This window comes from Egretta garzetta, unplaced genomic scaffold (assembly GCF_000687185.1).
Source record: "Egretta garzetta isolate BGI_Z169 unplaced genomic scaffold, ASM68718v1 scaffold205, whole genome shotgun sequence".
NCBI lineage: Eukaryota > Metazoa > Chordata > Aves > Pelecaniformes > Ardeidae > Egretta > Egretta garzetta.
The window spans coordinates 33,192-53,916 of NW_009259713.1; the positions used below are offsets into that span (position 1 = coordinate 33,192).

Here is a 20,725-nt window from a genome sequence, read left to right on the forward strand (position 1 = left end):
TTTTTTTTTTTTTTTTTGCTTATATATTTTTCCATTTACTGTGTGATGTTTAAATAATAGTTACTTTTACTGAGACACAGGGAGATACATATTTGTATTGTGTGGATTTGCATTATTTGTGCCACAGTAGTGTTTACAGGCCAATATCACATGCTACCTTATTATGTTAGGCACGCTGCCTAAGAATTCATGATCATCTATTTTGCATTTGCCTGACAAGTATCATCACAACCTCTGTTATACAACAGACTATGGGCCATTACCATATTGACCCCTCCTTCATTTTAACTATCTGCAGACTAACAAGAAAACCAAACCCATATGAAATGTAGCTTCTTTTAAAAGACTAAACATTCAAGACTACATATTTCCTCGTATTTATTTTGTAACTGTATTTTTCTAAAACATATTAAAATAGAAAAGATGTTCATCTGATTCGTCATACAAAGAAGATACCAACATAGTAATAAAATACTGAAAATATACGAAAGCACCCAAACTTTAAAATATTCATATTGGCAAAGACTCTAAGAATATATTTCTTGCAATTTTACAGTAAAGTGCTATTCAACTCACTCTAATCAAGGAATTGGCATTTTAAGAGCATGATTATTATTAATCTTAAGGTTACAAATTACTTTGTTACCTTTCTCAACAACACAACAACCCATTCTGTTGGAAGCAAAGCATTTGAGGTGCATGCATGTGAAAATAACCTAAGTAACAGCTTCATAGTAAGCAGTGAACAATATAAGCTGTCAACTCATTAAGAAAACAGAATACTGAGAAGCAAATGGAACAGAAATGACATTAGGGAAAAAGTAAGACAATGTAGATGTGGTAAAACCTTGTATAAATTAAGAAAGGATAGAAGACTGTGCACCAACCAGTTCTGTAGGCTTGACTTTTACATAGTAATTCTTTTAGTTATCATATTGAACAGTATTCTGCTTTATTAGTTAATCAGTTAACTAATGCATTTTCTTAAACTGCCCTTTTCTATTTCCTAGAAAAGATACTACATCTACAACACACTGGAGAGATACTGTAAGCAAAAAGACAGAAGCAGAGCATGACTTTTATTTTTCCTCAATAAATTCTTCTTACCTATTGAAGTCAACAGACAAAACTAAATGATCTGTAACAAAGCCAGTTTGTAGCAAAAATTACTTTAAATGTTTAGACCTCATCAAGAGCGAAAATTTTAAGTGTATGAAAGATACCATCAGCCTCCTTTTAAGTGTTTATAATTTTAATATACATATTTACAGCAATGAGTACAAAGAATCCTTGTTAGCATAAGTTCTTGGTGGCTTCATAAGCCGTTTCTCCAACAGCTTCTGAGAAATGGCAGATACAACACTCTTACGTTGCCTTCAACAATATTTAATCTTCCCGACTTGACTTGCTTTCTTCATAAATTAATCTGTAATTTAGGCACATTGCACATCTCAGAGTATGTTCTCACACTGAGTATTTACTTAGCCTTGTTATGAACCAATAATAGGTCATCAAAAGTCAACTCTTACACCCCTCCTGCAATTTGACTAAAAGTTGCTTTCAAAAAAAATAAGAAAGGAAAGAATAGGAATAGTGTCTCATCATGATTATTTCATTACTGTCTTTGGAATCAAACAAGGGTTATATTCTTGGTCAATATGGCTGTGTGTATGTTATTTGGTAGGAAATATTTACAATAACTTTGCATTCAGAAAAAGCACGAAAATAAGGAATTTAACCAATGAAAGTTATGAGCCTGAATTACCAAAATACTTGCTAACAACAAATATCTTCCTTTATATGTGCATGTACATAGATTATATAAAAAGATCTGCCTGTACTACATAATTTCTGTAAATATTCCTGAATGAACAAGTTAACCTTTAGAATACACTTAAGTTGAATGCTTGCACCTTCTATGAGAGTAATTCAGGACGTAAGAATGAGTATGATGAAAAGAAATGAAATATTGTATTTAAAGTAGTTGAATAGAGGAAAAAAAAAACTGAACAGTTTTAAATTATGTTGTTGTGTTTGGTTTCCTCCTTCCAGTTCAGTATTTATTGAGTTGTACAGTGAAAACAGGTCCTAGCTCTAACATCTTCCTCATGCACTGTTCTAAGTCTCAACTTCCAGTAATTTCCTTTGCTGGTCACTCATTTCTTCTTTATTTGTCAGCAAATTGTATCACCGTTCATTGTTGTGGGCTCACAAACCTCATTTTGGCAGTTCCAGAACACGAGCGCAGCACTGCGATCTCTTCCACTCCAACCAATCATGATAGGCAGCATATCCAGTGCAAAGCAATTCTTTTTAGCTTCTCTGGGTGTACGCCAGGTAGAAGCAGAAGGCAACAACAGTAACTGATAGTAATGATAAAACAACTGACAACTGCTGGAACCAGAGGCAGCGATCAATCTGCTCCTGAAGTCTTATATTAATTTGCAGTAAACGAGTTAGCTGAAAATAGAAATAGTTTCATTAAATTAGAACTACTGCACGTGAAAATACTTGTTAATGCAGAGCTATTTAGTCAGTAACTATAAGCACAAAGGGAAAAAAAATAAAAAAGACAAGACTGCTCTTCGTGGTCTCTTTGTGATCACTTTTTTTCTCACTACATAATTCAGTAGTCTGTTCCGCTAAGGAAGCTTTGAATCTTAAGAGTTATGGATAGCCTATATTGACTACATCAAGCAGGGGACATCTTTACACTACTAGGAAGCAAAAGATACCACCGAGGCTCATTGATACCTCAGATCTGTAATATATACAAGAGGAATGAGAAAACTGAATTGAAAATAGTATTTTATTAAACCATTATTATTCAACAAAATAATTAAATCACTATCACAGTTATTTTCAACTGCTGAGCTTTTCATATAGTATAATTTACAAAGTACCGAAGAGGTTTAATACAAACTCTTTTTATCGCTATCGTATTTTATAATTTTGTTCAATATTCAGCACAAAGGAATACATTATTACCTGCATATGTAAATCTTCATTGGTTTTTGCTGGAATATTAAATGTGTTGTCTTTTAATGTCAGAGAAGAAGGCTTACTGCTTTCCACGACATGACACCTCAGCCTGTGAAAGAGGGGGAAAAGTATGCACGAAATACCATAAATTTAATGTAACAGTGTATAATTAATAGTAAACAGTCCATCTAACAGTTGTTATATACACTTTATCATTTGCTCTGGTTGATTAATTTTCTAAATTACTATTAGAGTCACAGAATCATAGAATCCTTTGGGTTGAGAAGGACCTTTAAAGGTCATCTAAGTCCAACCCCCCTGCAACGAGCAGGGATTATTGCAATGATAGTCTGAAAAGGCTTCCTCAGTCCACCAATTAAGTTTTGACAGCTTTTGATATAGAAAGCAAGACCAAAATTATCTGCATGCTCAGTTAAAATATATCTTCATAATTTCAAATTCATAGCACAGGATCCACTGGATTACTTACTATACTTACTACCAGAGATGCAACAATTTATTGAACAGCAAACAAAATCTAAAGGTTTTCTTTCTTTCCGTTTTAAACTTTAGCAACAACATTTTTCATGGAGTCCACCTCTTCCGCAGCTGAATACGCAGGAACAGAATTTCAAGCAACAATTGAAGGTAGCAGAATCCTATGCAATTTATAAAATATAGCAGAAGCTCCTCTGATAACATGCAAGTCAATTAGTGTGGGAATTAATTTATTTGCTAAAGAAATGGTTAAATTGAGACGGTGACATTTTTCTGTTTTAAGGAAAGAGAAATGCTAAGACTTCTCCAGCAAGACAAAACAAAAGGGACAAATTCATGTAATAAAATCTAAGTAGATTTCCCAGATAAAGCACTTGCTCATGTAACATTAAAGAGACAAAAATTATATTCTCCACTACTTTTAATCTAAGTTTAATAAAAAGTAAAGGTCAGTTTTGTATTGATCAGTAACATACATACATGGCACACTTTGCAGGTGATAAATTTAGTGTAATCAAATATTCTCCCCCGCCTTGTTTCAGGGTCTGCCTTAGAAAAAAATTCCAACATTTATGCAAGGAAGCTTAAGGTCACTTGCATGATGTAGATTTAACTGGGAAGTAAGGAATAAGCATTTGAAACAAAGATAGAACAAGACTTAGGTATCAAGCCTCAAAAATACTGTTTCCATGTTAGTTTTGGCCATGTGGGTGTAAAGGCATCTCCAAAACAAAACAAAACCAAACAAACAAAAGGAACAATTTAAAGTGAAAATACAGTCGAATTACTTATTTTTAAAGATGAAACAGCATCTTGATATCATGATTCTAAGACTTCTAGATGAAAGAGAACTTTGCCTAGAAATGTACAGTGATGCAACTATATGTGAACATGTGAGAGAAAAGAGTAACAGATATTTAAAAGAGTGTATGGAGAAACGTATTTTCCCAGTGGTATGTTTTCACTGTTAAATACGGAAAAACACTCATATGAACATGTGAAAGGCTTTACAGAAATTTTCTACAAAATTATGGTTTTCTGTAGCAGAAAGGAAATATTTTTTAATATTGTCTAGAAAACAGCTCTGCATTTGACATGCCTTCTTTCCTTCCTTGTTTCTTTTAGAAAACTCAAGTGGCACATTCGTATTTAAAAAAAAAAAACATTGTCCATGTGTATTGTCACAGCCATTCATTTTTTCCACTCAACTCTTAATCAGCACAAGAACAACAACAATAAAAGAAAAGCATGTGCAGAACACCATGACATTTTATGCATTAAAATCACCTCTAATCAGTTAAAACAGAGAGGAAGCCTCAACAATATACTTCAGTCAGTAAGCACACAACTGGGTTTGGAGAATCCTTTACTGCTTAAGAAATGTAAGTATTATAAATCAGCTAAATAATAATAGCTAAAAACCCCCCGTCAACAGAAAACCATATGCTCACCTATGTTCCATCACTTTGGTCCTAGGGACTTCTTTCCAAAACTGAGTCAGTTCTGGTACACCTGCTCCAGAGGACTGGTCCATTTCTGCTGCCATTATAAGGAAACGATCCTGCAGAGAAGCTGAAAAACCTGCCCTCAAAGAAAAAAAAAAAGAAGCAAAAGCGTGCTTGGATAAAATTACAATATTACAAAGTGTATAGAAGCTTTTTTGAACAAAGGTGTTTTAAAAGGAGAGCTTGTTCATTGCAGGACATTGGACACTGATCCACTGGAAATAAAAACAGTGAAATCATTCTCTTAAGCTGAACAATTTTGATTACAACTTTCCCCAAATCCTACAGTTTCATTTTAACAGAACTAGTGTCACCTGAATGATTCAAGGACAACCCAGAATTTTGTAAAGAATGCATTCTCCACCAAATTCATCTGCCCTTGCAACAATTTAGGAAACTGATTTATTGCAGATAAACTCCCACTGTAATAGAGCACAAGTGAGACAGCCACCTCTTCAACTTTTTTTTTCCTTTTTAAGACAAGAAGCAGAATGGGCTGCGGACAACAGCTGCTTATGCCTAACTGAAGTAGTAAATCAGTACGGGCAGTTACTCAAATGCTGTCTGACACCCATGTTTTTTTACAAATAGTAACATTCTCATACAACAGTCAAGTAGATATGGGTGTCAGTCAGCCTTACATCCCAGCAAGCACACACACAAGTCAGTGTCTAGAGCAGTCAGCCTGTTAATAAAACTTTTCTGGACTTCTTAAAAATTCTGTTGTAAGATTTTACTTACCACCATGAAGAGAGACTATTATATCCAATGATGTGCCAGGTTCACAGCTGCTGTTACTGGGTTTAACTCTGTATTTTTCAGGAGCAGTTGTTCTCACCTATAAACAAAAAATACCAAGCAAGCATATAGTAAATGCACGCACAAACTATGAGTGTTTAATGAACTCCCTCACTCTGTAAATAACTAAAATGCCCAAAACTTAAATATTAAGACATGGTAATATGTAGTCTTTAAAATACGTTTTTGTAGGAGTGATCACATACTGGTATTTCACTTTTTCTTCTCTCTCAACCACTTCTATCCCTTCTTTTCTAGCATACGCTATTTTCCTCTCTTATGTATACGTATATAAAAAGAGCCAAGAATATCAAATGATCTGTTAAAATTCTTAATACGAAAGTGTGGATATTTGAGGTATTCGTGTATGCAGAGAACATAAAAGATGTGGTGGAAAATCAAATCAAGGTGCAAGTCAACTCAGTATTTCTAAAGCAAACATAATTGCATTCATTTCTTTGTTGGTGACATTTACAGATGGAGCTGCATCATTCTGGAGCAATACTAACTTGTTCCCAGCAAAGACTTAAAAAAGGGGAAGAATTCTAGAAAACAATTCTCAATGCCCAAGCTTTTCTTTTTTCAGGAAGTATTAGACTCTCACTAAAGAACTAGTCATCCCCACAGGTCTTTTTCAGTCAGTGCACCAAAGGTTTGTATTACTGATTATCCCCTTCGGGGTGGTACATACTAGGCATGAATTCAGCTAGAAGAGTTACCTGATCTGCTTCAAACACCACAAGAGAATAAAAAATTTAGACTGAAAAGTGAGTTTAATCGTATTTCTTCCTCCTTAACCAAAACAAGGAAAAGTTACACATTTAGCAAATTAAACCAGGCCACACATAAAATACTTACCTTAAAAGCCACTATGTTTTTAGTGACGTTTGTGAGAACTATCAAACATTTTTTCTCTCCAGTTTCTTTGGAGCCAAAATATAGTTCTTCTGCTGGGCTAGTAAGTAATTTAAAAAGAATTAGTTTCTTCAAATTATCTTTACAATGTATCAAAGAAAAAACTGACCACACCTACAAGAAAATAAAATATGCTCAACTCTACAGCTATAATCACCATAAACAGTTTTTCATCAAAAAAAAGCTGTGAAAACAAAATGCAGAAATTTCATAGTGAAGCTTAGGGTTGACCCATGACCACAAGTGGACCTAGCTGCCGCAGCTGATTACTGCCTTTGACTTCTTCCAGCTGGAAGAGTGTGACCATCTTAAAAAACAAACAGGTATACACAGTCACTTCAGCCACTGCATTTTAGAATTCGATGTTAATGAAAAGCATCATTAATTTTAATTTATGCTAATATTAAAGAGTACAAGGTGTTGCAGACAGGGAGTAAGTTCCACCTCATACATTTATCCTTGTAATGGGCATAGTGCACACTTAAGAGGAGCAGGCAGGTATCTGCGAGTGGCAATCATTTCACCCACTACAGCCAAATGCACTTGTACTTATGAGTCAGTTTTCACATACCTCTGGTGACACATGCATAGATAAAATTATTGCTTGTTTTTAATATTCTTCTGCAATTAGGAGAGTCATGCATGAAATCTTTTAAACCATATCAAACTAACAAGACTCATTTTGGATAAGCATTCAAATGAACTAGGCAAAAAGTAGGGCATGCTCATATACTACAAGTGGAGAAGAAACTCAAGTAACAAGTGAAAAACTGTTTTCGTTCAACATGTCACATTAGGAGCACGCAAAGAACTGCCATACTATGCAGTACTACAGAACTACTTATTCTTTTAAGAAAAAAGCCTTTTTCTAATAATGTTACCTTTTTTCCCCCTTCTAAAATTTGTAGAATGCCAATTTCATGTTAGTTTGACCTCCTCCTCAAAAGATCTCCTTTTTACAAACCTTCTTTCTCCTCTCACTTAAACAAACCAGTGTATTAGCTGAGAAAAAAAAAAAATCCTTGGTGCTGCAGGGCAAGCCTGAACACCCATGCTAGGAGAGGAGTCCAACGGTGACTGGGGAAGTGTGGGGGGGATGTTTTACAGTGCATTAGACAGTTCACATGACAAGAACTTTATTTTCTTTTTGGTGGGGAAGAAGGAAGCGTGCCAAGTGAGGCAGAAAGCAAGAAACTGGTGGGTTTAAACCAGATTACTAGGGTAATTGTATCTCCTTCTCCTCTCAGTTTGTTTTCCTGTTGCCAAATTCTCAAGTTAAGTAACCAAGAACAGTAGGGTAAGGAAGGAGCATAGCTTCAAAGCATTTTGGTTATTTTAATACTGTACTATCGCATCTGTGTGTTACAGCAACTGCAAGATGAACTAGAAATGAGACTGTAAAAGCATTAACTAGTATCAAAACAAGCCACAAAAAGAGCTCAAAGAAAGGAACATTCTGCCAGAGCCTCATCCTTCTTGTTCTGCTACCAACTGTGGCTATTGTAGAAAGCAATAAAGAAAGAAAGAAAGAGGGGGAAAGAGAGAAAGAAAGAAAGGAAGAGGGGGAAAGAGGGAAAGAAAGAAGGCTTAAGAGCCAGTGCTGTATGCCTGTTGTCTGTGAAATCAACCAGTTCCATAGTGTCGGAGGTGGGTGGTGTGTAGTTGTTGGGAGGGTGGGGTCTTTTAAATGAACACCCAAGCTTTTTAATTTTTACAGAAACTACTTTCTTTACTCTAATGTGCATGGGGCAACCACTTCAGCCTGTACTAGGAATTCACATCTCAAAACACACCACAAGCTATTCTTCTGCCAGACAGTGCAAGTAAACTGCTGCTTTTTGTCTTACCAAATATATTCATTTATTGAGGAGGAAGACCAATAAAGATCTGTCTTTCATAGTAAGGTGTGTAAGGCAAATGCAGCTGTGGTCTAAACCAGAAAGAGGCAGACGACTAGTGAGTCATCTCTTCCGAGAAACAAAAGAGCGCAAGTACCCAGCTTTGGTCACGCACCAGAGCCAAGTACTGTGTAGTGATAGGTAAGGAACATCCCTGCGGGGCGTTCAAGGAGGCCTCACCCAGTCCTCTGCAGCAAGAGTGAGAGGCATGGAAAGGCTGCTGGCTCTTGGCAATTTCATGGTGCCAGAGCTGCTCTGCCTCAGCTTCCCGGTCAGGCTGTAGGCTGCTCCCTTCAGAGGGCTACACCAGTATCAGTAAAGACAGAAGCCAATCACAGAACAGCAGTGGTTGGAAGGGACCTCAGGAGATCATCTAGTCCACTCCGCCTGCTAAAGCAGGTTCACCTAAAGCAGGTTGCACAGGACATCGTCCAGGCAGGTTTTGAATGACTCTAAAGAAGGAGACTCCACAACCCCCCATTAACCTGCATAAACTGCAAACTCCATGACTAAACCATGTCCCTAAGCACCACATGCACCCATCTTTTAAATGCCTCCAGGGGTGGGGACTCAACCATGGCAGCCTGTTCCAATGCTCAACAACCCTTTCAGTGAAGAAATCTTTCCTAATATCCAATCTAAGCCTCCCTGGTGCAACCTGAGGCCATTTCCTCTTGTCCTATTGCTTGTTACTTGAGACCAACACCCACCTCACTACAACCTCCTTTCAGTTCAGTGTCCTGAGAAAGATTCCAGGGAAATAAAAACTAGTTCTAGCTTCTACCAAGTCAGATTATTAATAAAGAGCAACAACTGTGAGTACTCTCAAGAGTTTACTTAAAAAAAAAAAACCCACAACAAAAAAACTCAAAACAGCAAGGACAATGGAGACACCAGTATTTTATTTTCTATGACAACAAGACTACAAGTATTAGCACCTCTAACTAAGTTTAGTCTTTCATGTAATTTCCATGAACTCCAACACTTCTATCCTGACCGTAGAACTTGAAATATTTTAAGAGAAAAAAAGGTACAGTCTGGGGGGTGGGGAAGGGTGGTGTTGGGTGTTGTTTGTTTGGGTTTTTTTGGTTGTTGGGTTTTGTTGTTTGCTTGGGGGGGTGGGAGGGTGGGGTTTTATTTGTTTTTTGTTTGTTTTTGTTTTTTGTTTTTTTTAAAGACATGGATGGCAGAACACAGCTGCTTTTGTCATAGAGACAGAAAATCTTAAACATTTAAACACTGCCTCCCATAACATCCTCATAGGTAAGCTCAGGAAGTGTGGGTTGGATGAGTGGTCAGTGAGATGGATTGAGAACCAGCTGAGTGGCAGGGCTCAGAAGGTTCTGATCAGCGGTACAGACTATAGTTGGAGGCCAATACCTAGCAGTGTTCCCCAAGGGTCAGTACTGGGTCCAGTCTTGTTCAATTTCTTCATCAATGACCTCGACACAGGGACAGAGTGTACCCTCAGTAAGTTCACTGATGACACAAAACTGAAGGGAGTGGCTGGTACACCAGAAGGCTGTGCTGCCATTCAGCAGAACCTGGACAGTCTGGAGAGCTGGGCAGAGAGGAACCTGATGAAGTTCAAAGACAAGTGTGAGCCCTGCACCTTGGAAGGAATAACCCCATGCACCAGGACAGACTGGGGGCTGACCTGCCGGAAAGCAGCTTTGCTGAGAGGGACCTGGGAGTCCTGGTGGACAACAAGCTGACCACAAGCCAGCAGTGTGCCCTTGTCACCCAGAAAGCCAATGGCATCCTAGAGTGCATTAAGAGGAGCATGGCCAGCAGGTCAAGAGATGTTATCCTCCCCCTCTACTCTGCCCTGGTGAGACCCCACCTGGAGTACTGTGTCCAGTTCTGGGCTCCCCAGTTCAAGAAAGATGAGGAACTCCTAGAGAGGATCCAGGAGGGCAACAAAGATGATGAGGGGACTGGAGCATCTCCCCTATGAGGAAAGGCTGAGGGAGCTGGGCTTGTTTAGCCTGACAAAGAGAAGACTGAGAGGGAATCTCATTAACACATCCAAATATCTTAAGGGTAGATGTCACGAGGACAGAGCCAGACTCTTTTCAGTGGTGCCCAGTGACAGGAAAAGGGGCAACAAGCAGAAACGTAAACACAGGAAATTCCATCTGAATATGAGGAAGAACTTCTTTACCTTAAGGATGACAGAGCACGGGAACAGGCTGGGCTGCCCGGCAGGGTTGTGGAGTCTCCTTCTTTGGAGACATTCAAAACCTGCCTGGACAATGTCCTGTGTAACCTGCTCTAGGTAAACCTGCCTTAGCAGGAGGGTTAGGACTAGATTATCTCCTGAGGTCCCTTCCAATCCTTGCCATTCTGTGATTCTTTTAAAAAAATCACAATTCTGTAGTCTATGCCTTTGTCACACCATAAAAGGAACTAGATCTATACATAGGAGGTTTTTGCACAAAGATCATTTTCATTTCAAAACCAGGAAAATTTGACAGATACAAAATATTTTTTGATGCTAATGAGCATGTCATTAAGGTTCATTCCAATACTAATTCAGTACAGCACTTAGAAAATTAGCTAAGGAATTACCTATGAATTAGATATTTTCTTCATTCATCTAATAGCAAACTGGAAGTGAAAATAAAAGTTAACATCTAAACAAGCATCTTAACCTGAAAGGCAGTGAAAAGAAAAAGTGATATTGGCTAATTGATTATTTTTTTTCCTAGTTTAGTGATAAAAAGCAGACTAACTACAAGACGTAAGCATCTTGGATGACAAAGTCTTCTGAGCAGATATGCCATTTATACAGAGGACTTCTCACACAAAATAAATTGGACCCATTTAAGTTTAATCGGTGCAAACTACTATTGTAGACATTTACACCATCTTAAGTTAAAAGAATTCAAGCTAGATTTAACAGTGAAAGCTGTCTTAGTAAATGCATTGTTTTTTCTTAAGCCAATGCAATCAATGTCAAACCACTGCTCTCATTACAGATAAGCACAGGTTTAACTAAATCCAGTGAGAGACAATTTCTCAATATAAATGAAACTCTGAAACGTTTCCATGATTCTATGAAATATACACCTAGTAATTGGTGCAAAAAGCATGCCAGTGGTGACACCAAAAGACTCACTAAAGTCATGTAAAACCAGAAAAAAAATCTTTAGGCTTAGTAAAAATAATTCTTAAAATGTTTATAACTTGTTTTCCTCTAATAGTCTGAAAAAAGTGTATTTTGAAGACCAACTAGGTTCAGTACTCAAGTGTCCAAGGCACATCATAAAAGAAAAATTAGAGAAAATTATTACCTGATATGTAATAAAGGTCCTTTAAAAGTGGTTAATGCTTTCTTTGCATTTTTTGGTTTGATCTCTGTTTTGTCAGTTTCCTCTGATTTGGAAATTTGTTCTATAGAATTCATCTGAGTAAAAATGACAGTTATAATGATTAACTAGAAACCTGGGTTACACATGTTAGAGAATCATGCAGGCATTTCAAAGAACATGAGGAGGCTTATTTCAACAATTTATATATTACAGACCAAGCTTAATATGTATTCATTCCCTGAAGTTGCTTGAAGTCCACTGAATAAAATTATTTATTATAGAAGTTACATAATGTATTAAATATGAATGAAAGAAAACTTCTGCTGTTTTTTTCCATGTATTTTCCTGATGCCCAAGTTGGTCATTTTGTGAAAACTTGACACATTGTTATAGTACTTCAAATATTTAAGATTATAATGCACTGATGTTATTCTTTCACTGCAAGACTTTTCAATTAACAGACACCCCAATACAATCACTGCAACACTGAACAGAAAACACAACAATTCCAAACTTTATTGTATTTCAGAGATTACTAAACATATCTTCACTGCTTTTAAGACGGAACTCTGAAGTATTGGAAAACCTCAAAGAAATAATGCTGATGGAATTGATGCATCCAAAACTGCAGGTATCTTAGGTTCTGAGGTTCTATTACATTAAAGAAAATACATGTCAGCAGGTCTGGACCTCTTTTTATAAAAAGTGAAAGAATTCTGGAATTAAGTGCAAAATGGGGCAGGGTGGGGAATACAGAAGACTGAAAAAATTAGTGACATCACGACTCAAGATCAGCTAGCTGAACAGTTTTCTTAGCCTTATTTTTATTCCACTTAAAATACAGAAAGACAACATGATGAGAATTCAGTTTATGTAAATTTGAAGTACGGGAATGAAAGGAATATAAAATTTTATAGAAAATAGGTTTTATAAAAGGAAGCCACAGGATTTTTTTTTATAATTACAGTTATAGTAAAATGTTAGTGTGTAAATACACTGCACTAGTTAAGTGCTGGGCTTTATTCTACATAAGTCTAATTAAAATTACTGGAGAAAATATTACTACAACACAAATTACAGGTGGAGGCATCTACGGGACAGGCACTTACTAACCAAGTTTATCAGTCATGGCTCCCTCTACTCTGTGGAAAGAAACAGACCCTTCCATGGGATAAAAGGAGGCATATATATAAATCAGATTATATGCAGACTCTTGTCATCGCTAAGAATTAAAGACTGGTAGTGCAGTAAATAATGAAGACAATGATATCTCACAGATCACTTGAAATCTATTAGTTTGGAAGCTGGCCTTACTAAAAAAAAAAATCTGAGTATTTATATTTAGACACAGTCAAATAATAAATAATTAACTTAGAAATGCCAACCATTCTGAGTCAATAAGGAAATGTTTCTGAAAAACACTTTGAAAAAGAATATAACATTGAAGTGACAAACAATGGTGTAGTTGCTGTGGAAGAAATAGCAAGGATTACTCTTAAATATATGAACAAAAGAATAGTGAGTTGAAGGAAAACAATAATCTCCTTTTTACAGAAACAGCACCAACAAGGTATGGTCTGAAATTTTAAAAGTACATTAAAGGTAAGGCCTTAAAATGTGCCTTAAGATTAACTGATACATGATGAGCATAAATGTCAATCTTAGTTAATTGAAAAGATTGAGTAGCAGCTTGATTACACTGTATAAAAGAGAAAGTACCATAAACCAAGTCATTAATTTTAAGAGTGCAAAAAGTAAAAAAAATACCTTTAATAGAAAGCTGAAGTCAGCCAAGCAAATTAAAAAACAAATGCTGAGTCTATTAAGCACCAAAGCCAAGTGACACACCGAACAAGAATTCTCCACATTTCCATTGTCTGAGAACCAGATCTTGGAAGATGTGCTACAATCAAAACAAGCTATTGAGTCTGACAGCCAGGAAGTCACCGTGGTTACGTAAGGCTTCCTTTTGACCTTAAGGTCAGTGAAATTATCTCTTTTTGAATAGCTGGTCAAGTTGCAAAGAACAGCTGGACAACTAAAGTCAGCTGTTTCAAATTACTGTGACAAAAGCTTAAAACAGTAAATGAAACTGAAAGCATAATATTAAAGTTTCTACTCCATTAAACAGAAGTTTTGTAATTCATATTCCAAAAATAATTATGGCACTACAGTGACTAATTTCAAATTTTTCCTACTCTTGCCGAGAGCAATATCGCCACTGACTATCACTACATATTCCTAAATATCACTTCATATGGACTTGTGTAAAACAATGCCTTTAGATTCCTAGATAAACATCGCTGCAGGAAGATTATATTGTAAAACAAGATTTATGGATTAGGGATACAATTTTCCAGAGACTAAATGAAAACTTTTATATGTTGAGATTTTATCAATAATTTAAGAAAACAACTTTTCATCCAGTAAAGTATAAATATTTAACTGTTAATATTTTCTCATGCATATATTGACTTAAGCATCTGAGAAAACTAGATGCATTTTAAGATGTACACCACCACATATCCCAAGATTAAAAATAAACCAACTAGAAAGACATAATCTTTGAATACAAGACACAAACCTTTTAAATTTTACTGTAAAATTAATTATAATTCCAGAGATACACTAAATATTCAGATAACTTTTTACTCATTCAGAAGCATGAAGCTGGTCGTAACAGACTAAGAAGCAAGGTGAAACTGCAAGTATAATTTTTAATTTTACTGCGTTTTTGTCAAACTGGAAGGGAGAAATTTAAAAAAAAATAATCAACACAAAGTAAAAGGCTGACAAGAAACAAAGATTATATGCCTCCTGTCCCACTTTGTAACCATTTAACTAGTCTTGCCTCAACCTTCAGAGTTAGATACCTTTTTCTGATTAAGGTTTTGTTCTTCATTCAGCTCCCCAGTCTCCTTGGTGTCCGCATCTATCTCCTCTTTACTTTCATGCTCATCTTCACTAGTAATGGGTCCATTTTCACATAAAGGAGTTTGAAAGTCATCATCAACCAATGGAGGATAACTGTACTTGAAAGAATCCTAAAACATAAGGAGATTTTAAAAGGACCAGTTACTTAGGAGGATGAGGAGTTTTTTTAAAATGGAAATACTATCAATTTAATTTTTTGTTTCACATGACTCATGTTTCATTTTCCCTTTTAAGTAGGAGCCCTGTATTTTTATTTTATCATTAATAGACAAATAAATACAGTCATCTAATGAAGCCACTGAATTGTAACTACTGTTGTTATTTCTAGTCACAGCAGAACTGTAGAATCTGGTCTATTAAGGATCAGCATTCAGAGTCTTAATGCTCAAGTTTTTCTTCCTCAGTTCTAGGAAGCACATTTTTAAAACTATGACACCTATTTCTAAACAATGTCCCAGAAGTAATGAAAAACTTCAGTTGTTCTTTGTATTTTAGTGTCATAATAGTCACAGTTTAAAAACCAAGCCAAAAAACAAAACCCCAAACAATCCCTCAAGTTTAACATAGCGTGTGGAACCTTAACAGATCCTGCAACTCAGACCTCAGTCTTTGGAATGCCAAGTCAATTTAAAGACCATTTTCAAGACACTCGAGCAATGTAAAAATAACATACTTTAGTGTAGAACCATCAAGAACTTAAGGTGTCTTTTCTATTGGAGGATAAGTAAAAACCAGTTTTTGCTAACTAGAAATACTGAACATTCTCAGAATGGCTTTATTACATCTTATGTAATAAAAAGGGGAGCTGAATGCACCATTAGCAAGTTTGCTGACAACACTAAACTGGGAGGTGCTCTTGCTCTCAATGGACAAGATGCCTTGCAGAGGGATCTAGACAGACTGGAGCACTGGGCAATGATTAATGGAATGAAATTTAACAAGTCCAAGTGCTGGATTCTGCACCTAGGATGGAGTAATGCCAGGCAGAAGTATAAATTGGGAGAGGAGTGGCTGGAGAGCAGCCCTGCAGAAAGGGATCTGGGGGTGCTGGTCAGCAGCAGGCTCAATAGGAGCCAGCAGTGAGCCCTGGCAGCCAAGAGGGCAAACCCCATCCTAGGGTGCAAACACAGCACAGCCAGCCGGGCAAAAAAGGTGATTGTCCCACTGCATTCAGTGTTGGGGCAGCCTCACTGTGTACTGTGCACAGTTCTGGGCACCACAAATTAAGAAGGACGTGAAGGTCCTTGAATGTGTCCAGAGGACGGGCAACAGAGCTGGTGAAAGGGCTGGAAGGCACGTCCTGTGACAAGCGGCTGAGGACTTTGGGCTTCTCTGGTTTGGAGAAAAGGAGGCCGAGGGGCGAACTCCTGGCTCTCTACAGCTTCCTGAGGAGGGGAAGTACAGAGGGAGATGCTAAGCTCCTTTCCCTGGGATCCAGTGACAGAACACATGGGAACAGTTCAAAGCTGCATCTAGTCAGAGGAGGTTCAGACTGCACATTAGGAAGCATTTATTTATGGAGAGGGTGGTCAAACACTGGAACATACTTCCTAGAGAGGTGGTTGATGCCCCAAGCCTGTCAGTGTTTAAGAGGCATTTGGACAATGCCCTTAACATTTCTGTTCTTTAACTTTTGGTCAGCGCTGAATTGCTCAGGTAGTTAAACTATGTGATTGTTGTAGGTCCCTTTCAACTGAAATATACTATTCTATTCTAAACAGTGTTTAAACAGGGGTCTGTTCCTACTGTATTTTCAAACAGTTTTAAACACCAAGTAAGCTGAATCAGTTTGTCAGCTTTTACAGTGGAGGAAGAAAATAACAGTTGTGTCTCCTGTGAGGCAGACTCAAGCCATGTGCACAGTTCCCAAACTATGTTACCAGCAGGGAGTTAAAAACAGTGTTTCAAGAGAGTTCTCCATAAGCAAGTATATTTTCTCAAAACAAAGAATAATGTGATGTCAGGAAAAAAAAGAAGAAAGGAAAAACCTTAAATGTGGCCATTCAAAGAAACCCCAAACATAATACTTCCTTCTAATCTATAATCAAGGCCTAAATCTCTCCTAACTTAACAGTCACAGACCTTTAGGTAAATGAAACTGGTATCCACTGGCTCAAGCAATATCCTATCAAGCGTGTACAGGACAAGCTCTAAGTATCAGTAACAGACTAATTCACTATTAGAAAAGACTCCAGACTGTCAGAAACATCACAGTAGGCTTGCAGAATATTGATACCCTCCATTTGTAAATACAAGGCAGAAACAGCCAGCTTACCCTTAGCCAAACTGATAAAGAGCCTTTTCACTCCCTTCCAGCATATGATGAAAGGCATGTGACAAAGTGACCCTAATAAAGATATGCTAACTTTTCTGCACAATTCACTTGGCTACATTAATCCATGATGCTGGACAGCTTCAGCAGCTGAACAGAATCTCATCACTGGGGCAACTCAAAGTGCCTGTGTCATGTTTGTGTGGCAACGTTTTGGTAGCAGGGGGGCTACAGGGGTGGCTTCTGAGAGGAGCTTCCAGAAGCTTTCTCTGTATCTGATAAAGCCAATGCCCCACGCCCCGCCGCCGCCACGCCACCCCTGCCACTGGCCAAGGCCAAGCCCATCAGCAATGGTGGTAGTGCCTCTGGGATAACACAGTTAAGAAGAAAAACCCTGCTGGGGAACAGTAGCCAGAGAGAGGAGTGAGAGGATGTGAGGGGAACAGCCCTGCAGGCACCAAGGTCAGTACAGAAGGAGGGGCAGGAGGTGCTCCTTGCACCAGAGCAGAGATTCCCCTGCAGCCCCTGGAGGCTCATAGGGGAGCAGATCCCCACCTGCAGCCCAGGGAGGACCCCACGCTGGAGCAGGGGAGTGTCCAAAGGAAGCCCATGCTGGAGCAGGCTCCTCGCAGGACCTGTGGACCCATGGGGAGAGGAGTCCAGGCTGAAGCAGGTTTGCTGGCCGGGCTGGTGACCCCCCAGGGGACACAGGTTGGAACAGTCTGCTCCTGAGGGACTGCACCCCGTGGGAAGGATGGACCCATGCTGGAGCAGTTCATGAAGAACCGCAGCCCCTGGGAAGGACTCATACTGGAGAAGTTTGTGGAGGACTGTCTGCTGTGGGAGAAACTGACTCTAGGCTGGAGCAGAGGCAGATTGTGAGGAGTCCTGCCCCTGAGGAGGAAGGAGCCACAGGGACAACATATGATAAACCGACCCCAACCCCCGTTCCCCATCCCTCTGCGCCACTGGGAGGGAGGAGGTCGAGAAATCGGGAGTGAGGTTGAGCCCAGGGAGAAGGTGTTTTGAGATTTAGTTTTTATTTCTCATTACCATACTCTAATTTGATTGGCAATAAATTAAACTAATTTCTCTAAGTCAAGCCTGTTTTGCCTGTGACAGTAATTGCTAAGTGATCTCTTCCTGTCCTTATCTAAACCCAGGAGCCTTTCATTATATTTTCTCCCCAGTCCTGCTGAGGAGGGGAGTGATAGAGCATCTTGGTGGCACCTGGCATCCAGCCAATGTAAATCCACCACAAAATTCTATTATGCAAACTGATTTACAAGCTTTGTGAAAAACGAAACTTGTTGTGCAAGATGTTTATGCTTTTTTGCTATTCAGATTGTACTAGAATAGGAGCCAGGTTCTGTCAAAGCGATACCAGATTGTAACACACTCTTTGGAGCTCTAATATAGTCTTAAAGAAAAGAGTCTTCTACATCCGCATCTTAAAATGCAGCCTTAGAGACAAAGGAAAAATAATTGCAATATGATTTTCTTTACACAGCTTTGGAGCCGGACGAGAGAATCCAAGGGCCATGAAACCTATTTTCTGTTCACAGAACTTATTTCATAAACCCACATATAATCTCTAATTCATTGTTTGGGGGGAGGGGGGGGAAGTAGAAGGAAGAATGACACTTAAAATGGAATTCTTTTTAAAGGACTGAAAAAAAAGAGTGGTTTCTAATGACTAGATAAATGATTCAGAAAAATTATTTCTGTACTTAAGACTGCCAGATATCAAGTTTCATGAAGTTAACCCATTTTACATTAAATGTGATTTACAAATTATCATTAGCAGAACAATTTCAAGAAATTTCATAACCATGAAGCGCCCATTCTCAACCCCCACATATGTAATTTATATAGATGTATCTCAATCTATCACAAAAGGACCATGAAATGTTAATATACTTACAGTTCCACCCATGTGAGGTGGCAGATACTCTCCACTGATGTATTCCTGTACATCACTCTTGTTCGTGAACTTTAACATGCTTATTGCATCTGGGCCAAGCCAACCCTTCACAATTTTAAAAGCAGCTTTAAAAAAAAAAAAAAAAAGGTATACAGAAGTTGTCAGGAAAGGGTTTTTTTGCAGTTACCAGTAAATCTTATGGAATATAAGTGAGCTACATCCCATATGATATGGCAGGACCTGCTCTGAAAGTATCTGTTATCATGGGGATAAACCATGCAAGGAAAAGAATATTATTTACAGAGAAAGTATTTTATGGACATACACTTTTCTATACACAAATGCAAACAGACCACAGACTTTCATGGAAAGAGTATCTTTGATTCAACAAATGACAATTTTGTGGTCTTGGAATTTAGCCCAGGAAGTACTGAGGGGGTAAAAGCAATTGTATTTCCAAATATGAGTGAGGGAGGCTGGGAAGTATGTATACACTCTTCTTAGCTGAAATATTTTGCTGCTTTAAAGGACACTTGGTTTAGATCTACAGAGTATTTTCAAACACCATAGTTATTTCAGTGATGGTAAAACATGAATATACAGAAAAATATAAAGCCAGTATGAAAATATATTCATATGGTAAAAATACAGGAATAACTTGTTTATCCTGTACATTATACTTAAAGATAATTATTGAAGTACACACATCAAAACAAATGTAACCATATCAGTGTCCGGTATCAGGCATCTATCTTAAATTGTGTATTCTAATTTTTGGCTAGATGTAAGTGTCCATCATTTGTCGATGATAGTATTCATAAATCATGAACAGATTTAGCTTTGAAAGGACTACAGTTGGAAGCATTCAAGGAATAGACTATGAAGGTTTCACAAGCTTTAAAGATAACAGGATGAATACGGTCTCCATTCAAAGTAGGATCCAAAATACAATAATAGAAGGAAAACCAAAAAATACGCAACATACAAATTAACAGATTTAAAGATATATGTTTAACAAATTCCATCATTCAGCTGCATCTACACTGAGCAGAAAAATGTTTTCTCTTTATGCTACCAATTTTAAAGAGTTATCACAATCTAAAAAAAAAAAAAAACCCAAACACCCCAAACCCAAACGACTCACCGTTCATTATCCATGGCATTTCAAAGATCACTATCTTTGCTGAAAAGACAAAAAGAAAAGGAAGTAATCTGAATTCTAAGTGTTAAATATTTATTTATTTTAGAGGAAGCACAGCAAAAACAGTCATGTAAAAAGTGAATACTCATTTTTAGAAACATCCATGCTCAGTTCCTTGTAGAAGCAATTTTATATAATTGTTTTTAACACTTATATACCTATTTCTATTACTATATAAAGACATTAGCTGGTTTTTTGGAAAACAGTTAATAAAATTCTGTTATACACTGTCCTGGTTTCGGCTGGGATAGAGCTAATTTTCTTCATAGTAGCTAGTATAGTGCTGTGTTTTGGATTTAGTACCAGAAGAATGTTGATAACACACTGATGTTTTCAGCTGTTGCCAAGTAGTGCTCAGACTACCCAAGGACTTTTTGAGCTTCTCCTGCTTGCCCAGGTGCATAACAAGCTGGGAGTACAGCACAGCTAGCACAGCTAACCCAAACTGACCAAAGAGCTATTCCATACCATATAACGTCATGCT

The 20,725-nt window shown here is 37.6% G+C and overlaps 1 protein-coding gene across 2 annotated transcripts in view; it reads right to left on the bottom strand.

The window, feature by feature from the left end:
• Positions 1-433: 433 nt before the first annotated feature.
• The window catches only part of MOSPD2 (motile sperm domain containing 2), a 27,525-nt gene continuing 7,233 nt past the window's right edge, over positions 434-20,725 (bottom strand). The window contains exons 5-14 of one of the 2 annotated variants that reach the window (XR_004842043.1): positions 20,185-20,223; positions 19,041-19,165; positions 14,784-14,954; positions 11,893-12,005; positions 6,642-6,738; positions 5,727-5,823; positions 4,932-5,061; positions 2,989-3,091; positions 2,217-2,460; positions 436-1,426 (exon numbers count right to left, since the gene is read on the bottom strand). Coding sequence is in view for 1 of the 2 variants with exons in the window: in XM_009639049.2 (XP_009637344.1) it covers positions 2,314-2,460; positions 2,989-3,091; positions 4,932-5,061; positions 5,727-5,823; positions 6,642-6,738; positions 11,893-12,005; positions 14,784-14,954; positions 19,041-19,165; positions 20,185-20,223 (1,022 nt within the window). In the remaining variant the exon portion in view is untranslated. Of the gene's footprint in view, positions 2,461-2,988; positions 3,092-4,931; positions 5,062-5,726; positions 5,824-6,641; positions 6,739-11,892; positions 12,006-14,783; positions 14,955-19,040; positions 19,166-20,184; positions 20,224-20,725 lie in introns of both variants that reach the window. The other variant, XM_009639049.2, reaches the window with a different exon arrangement.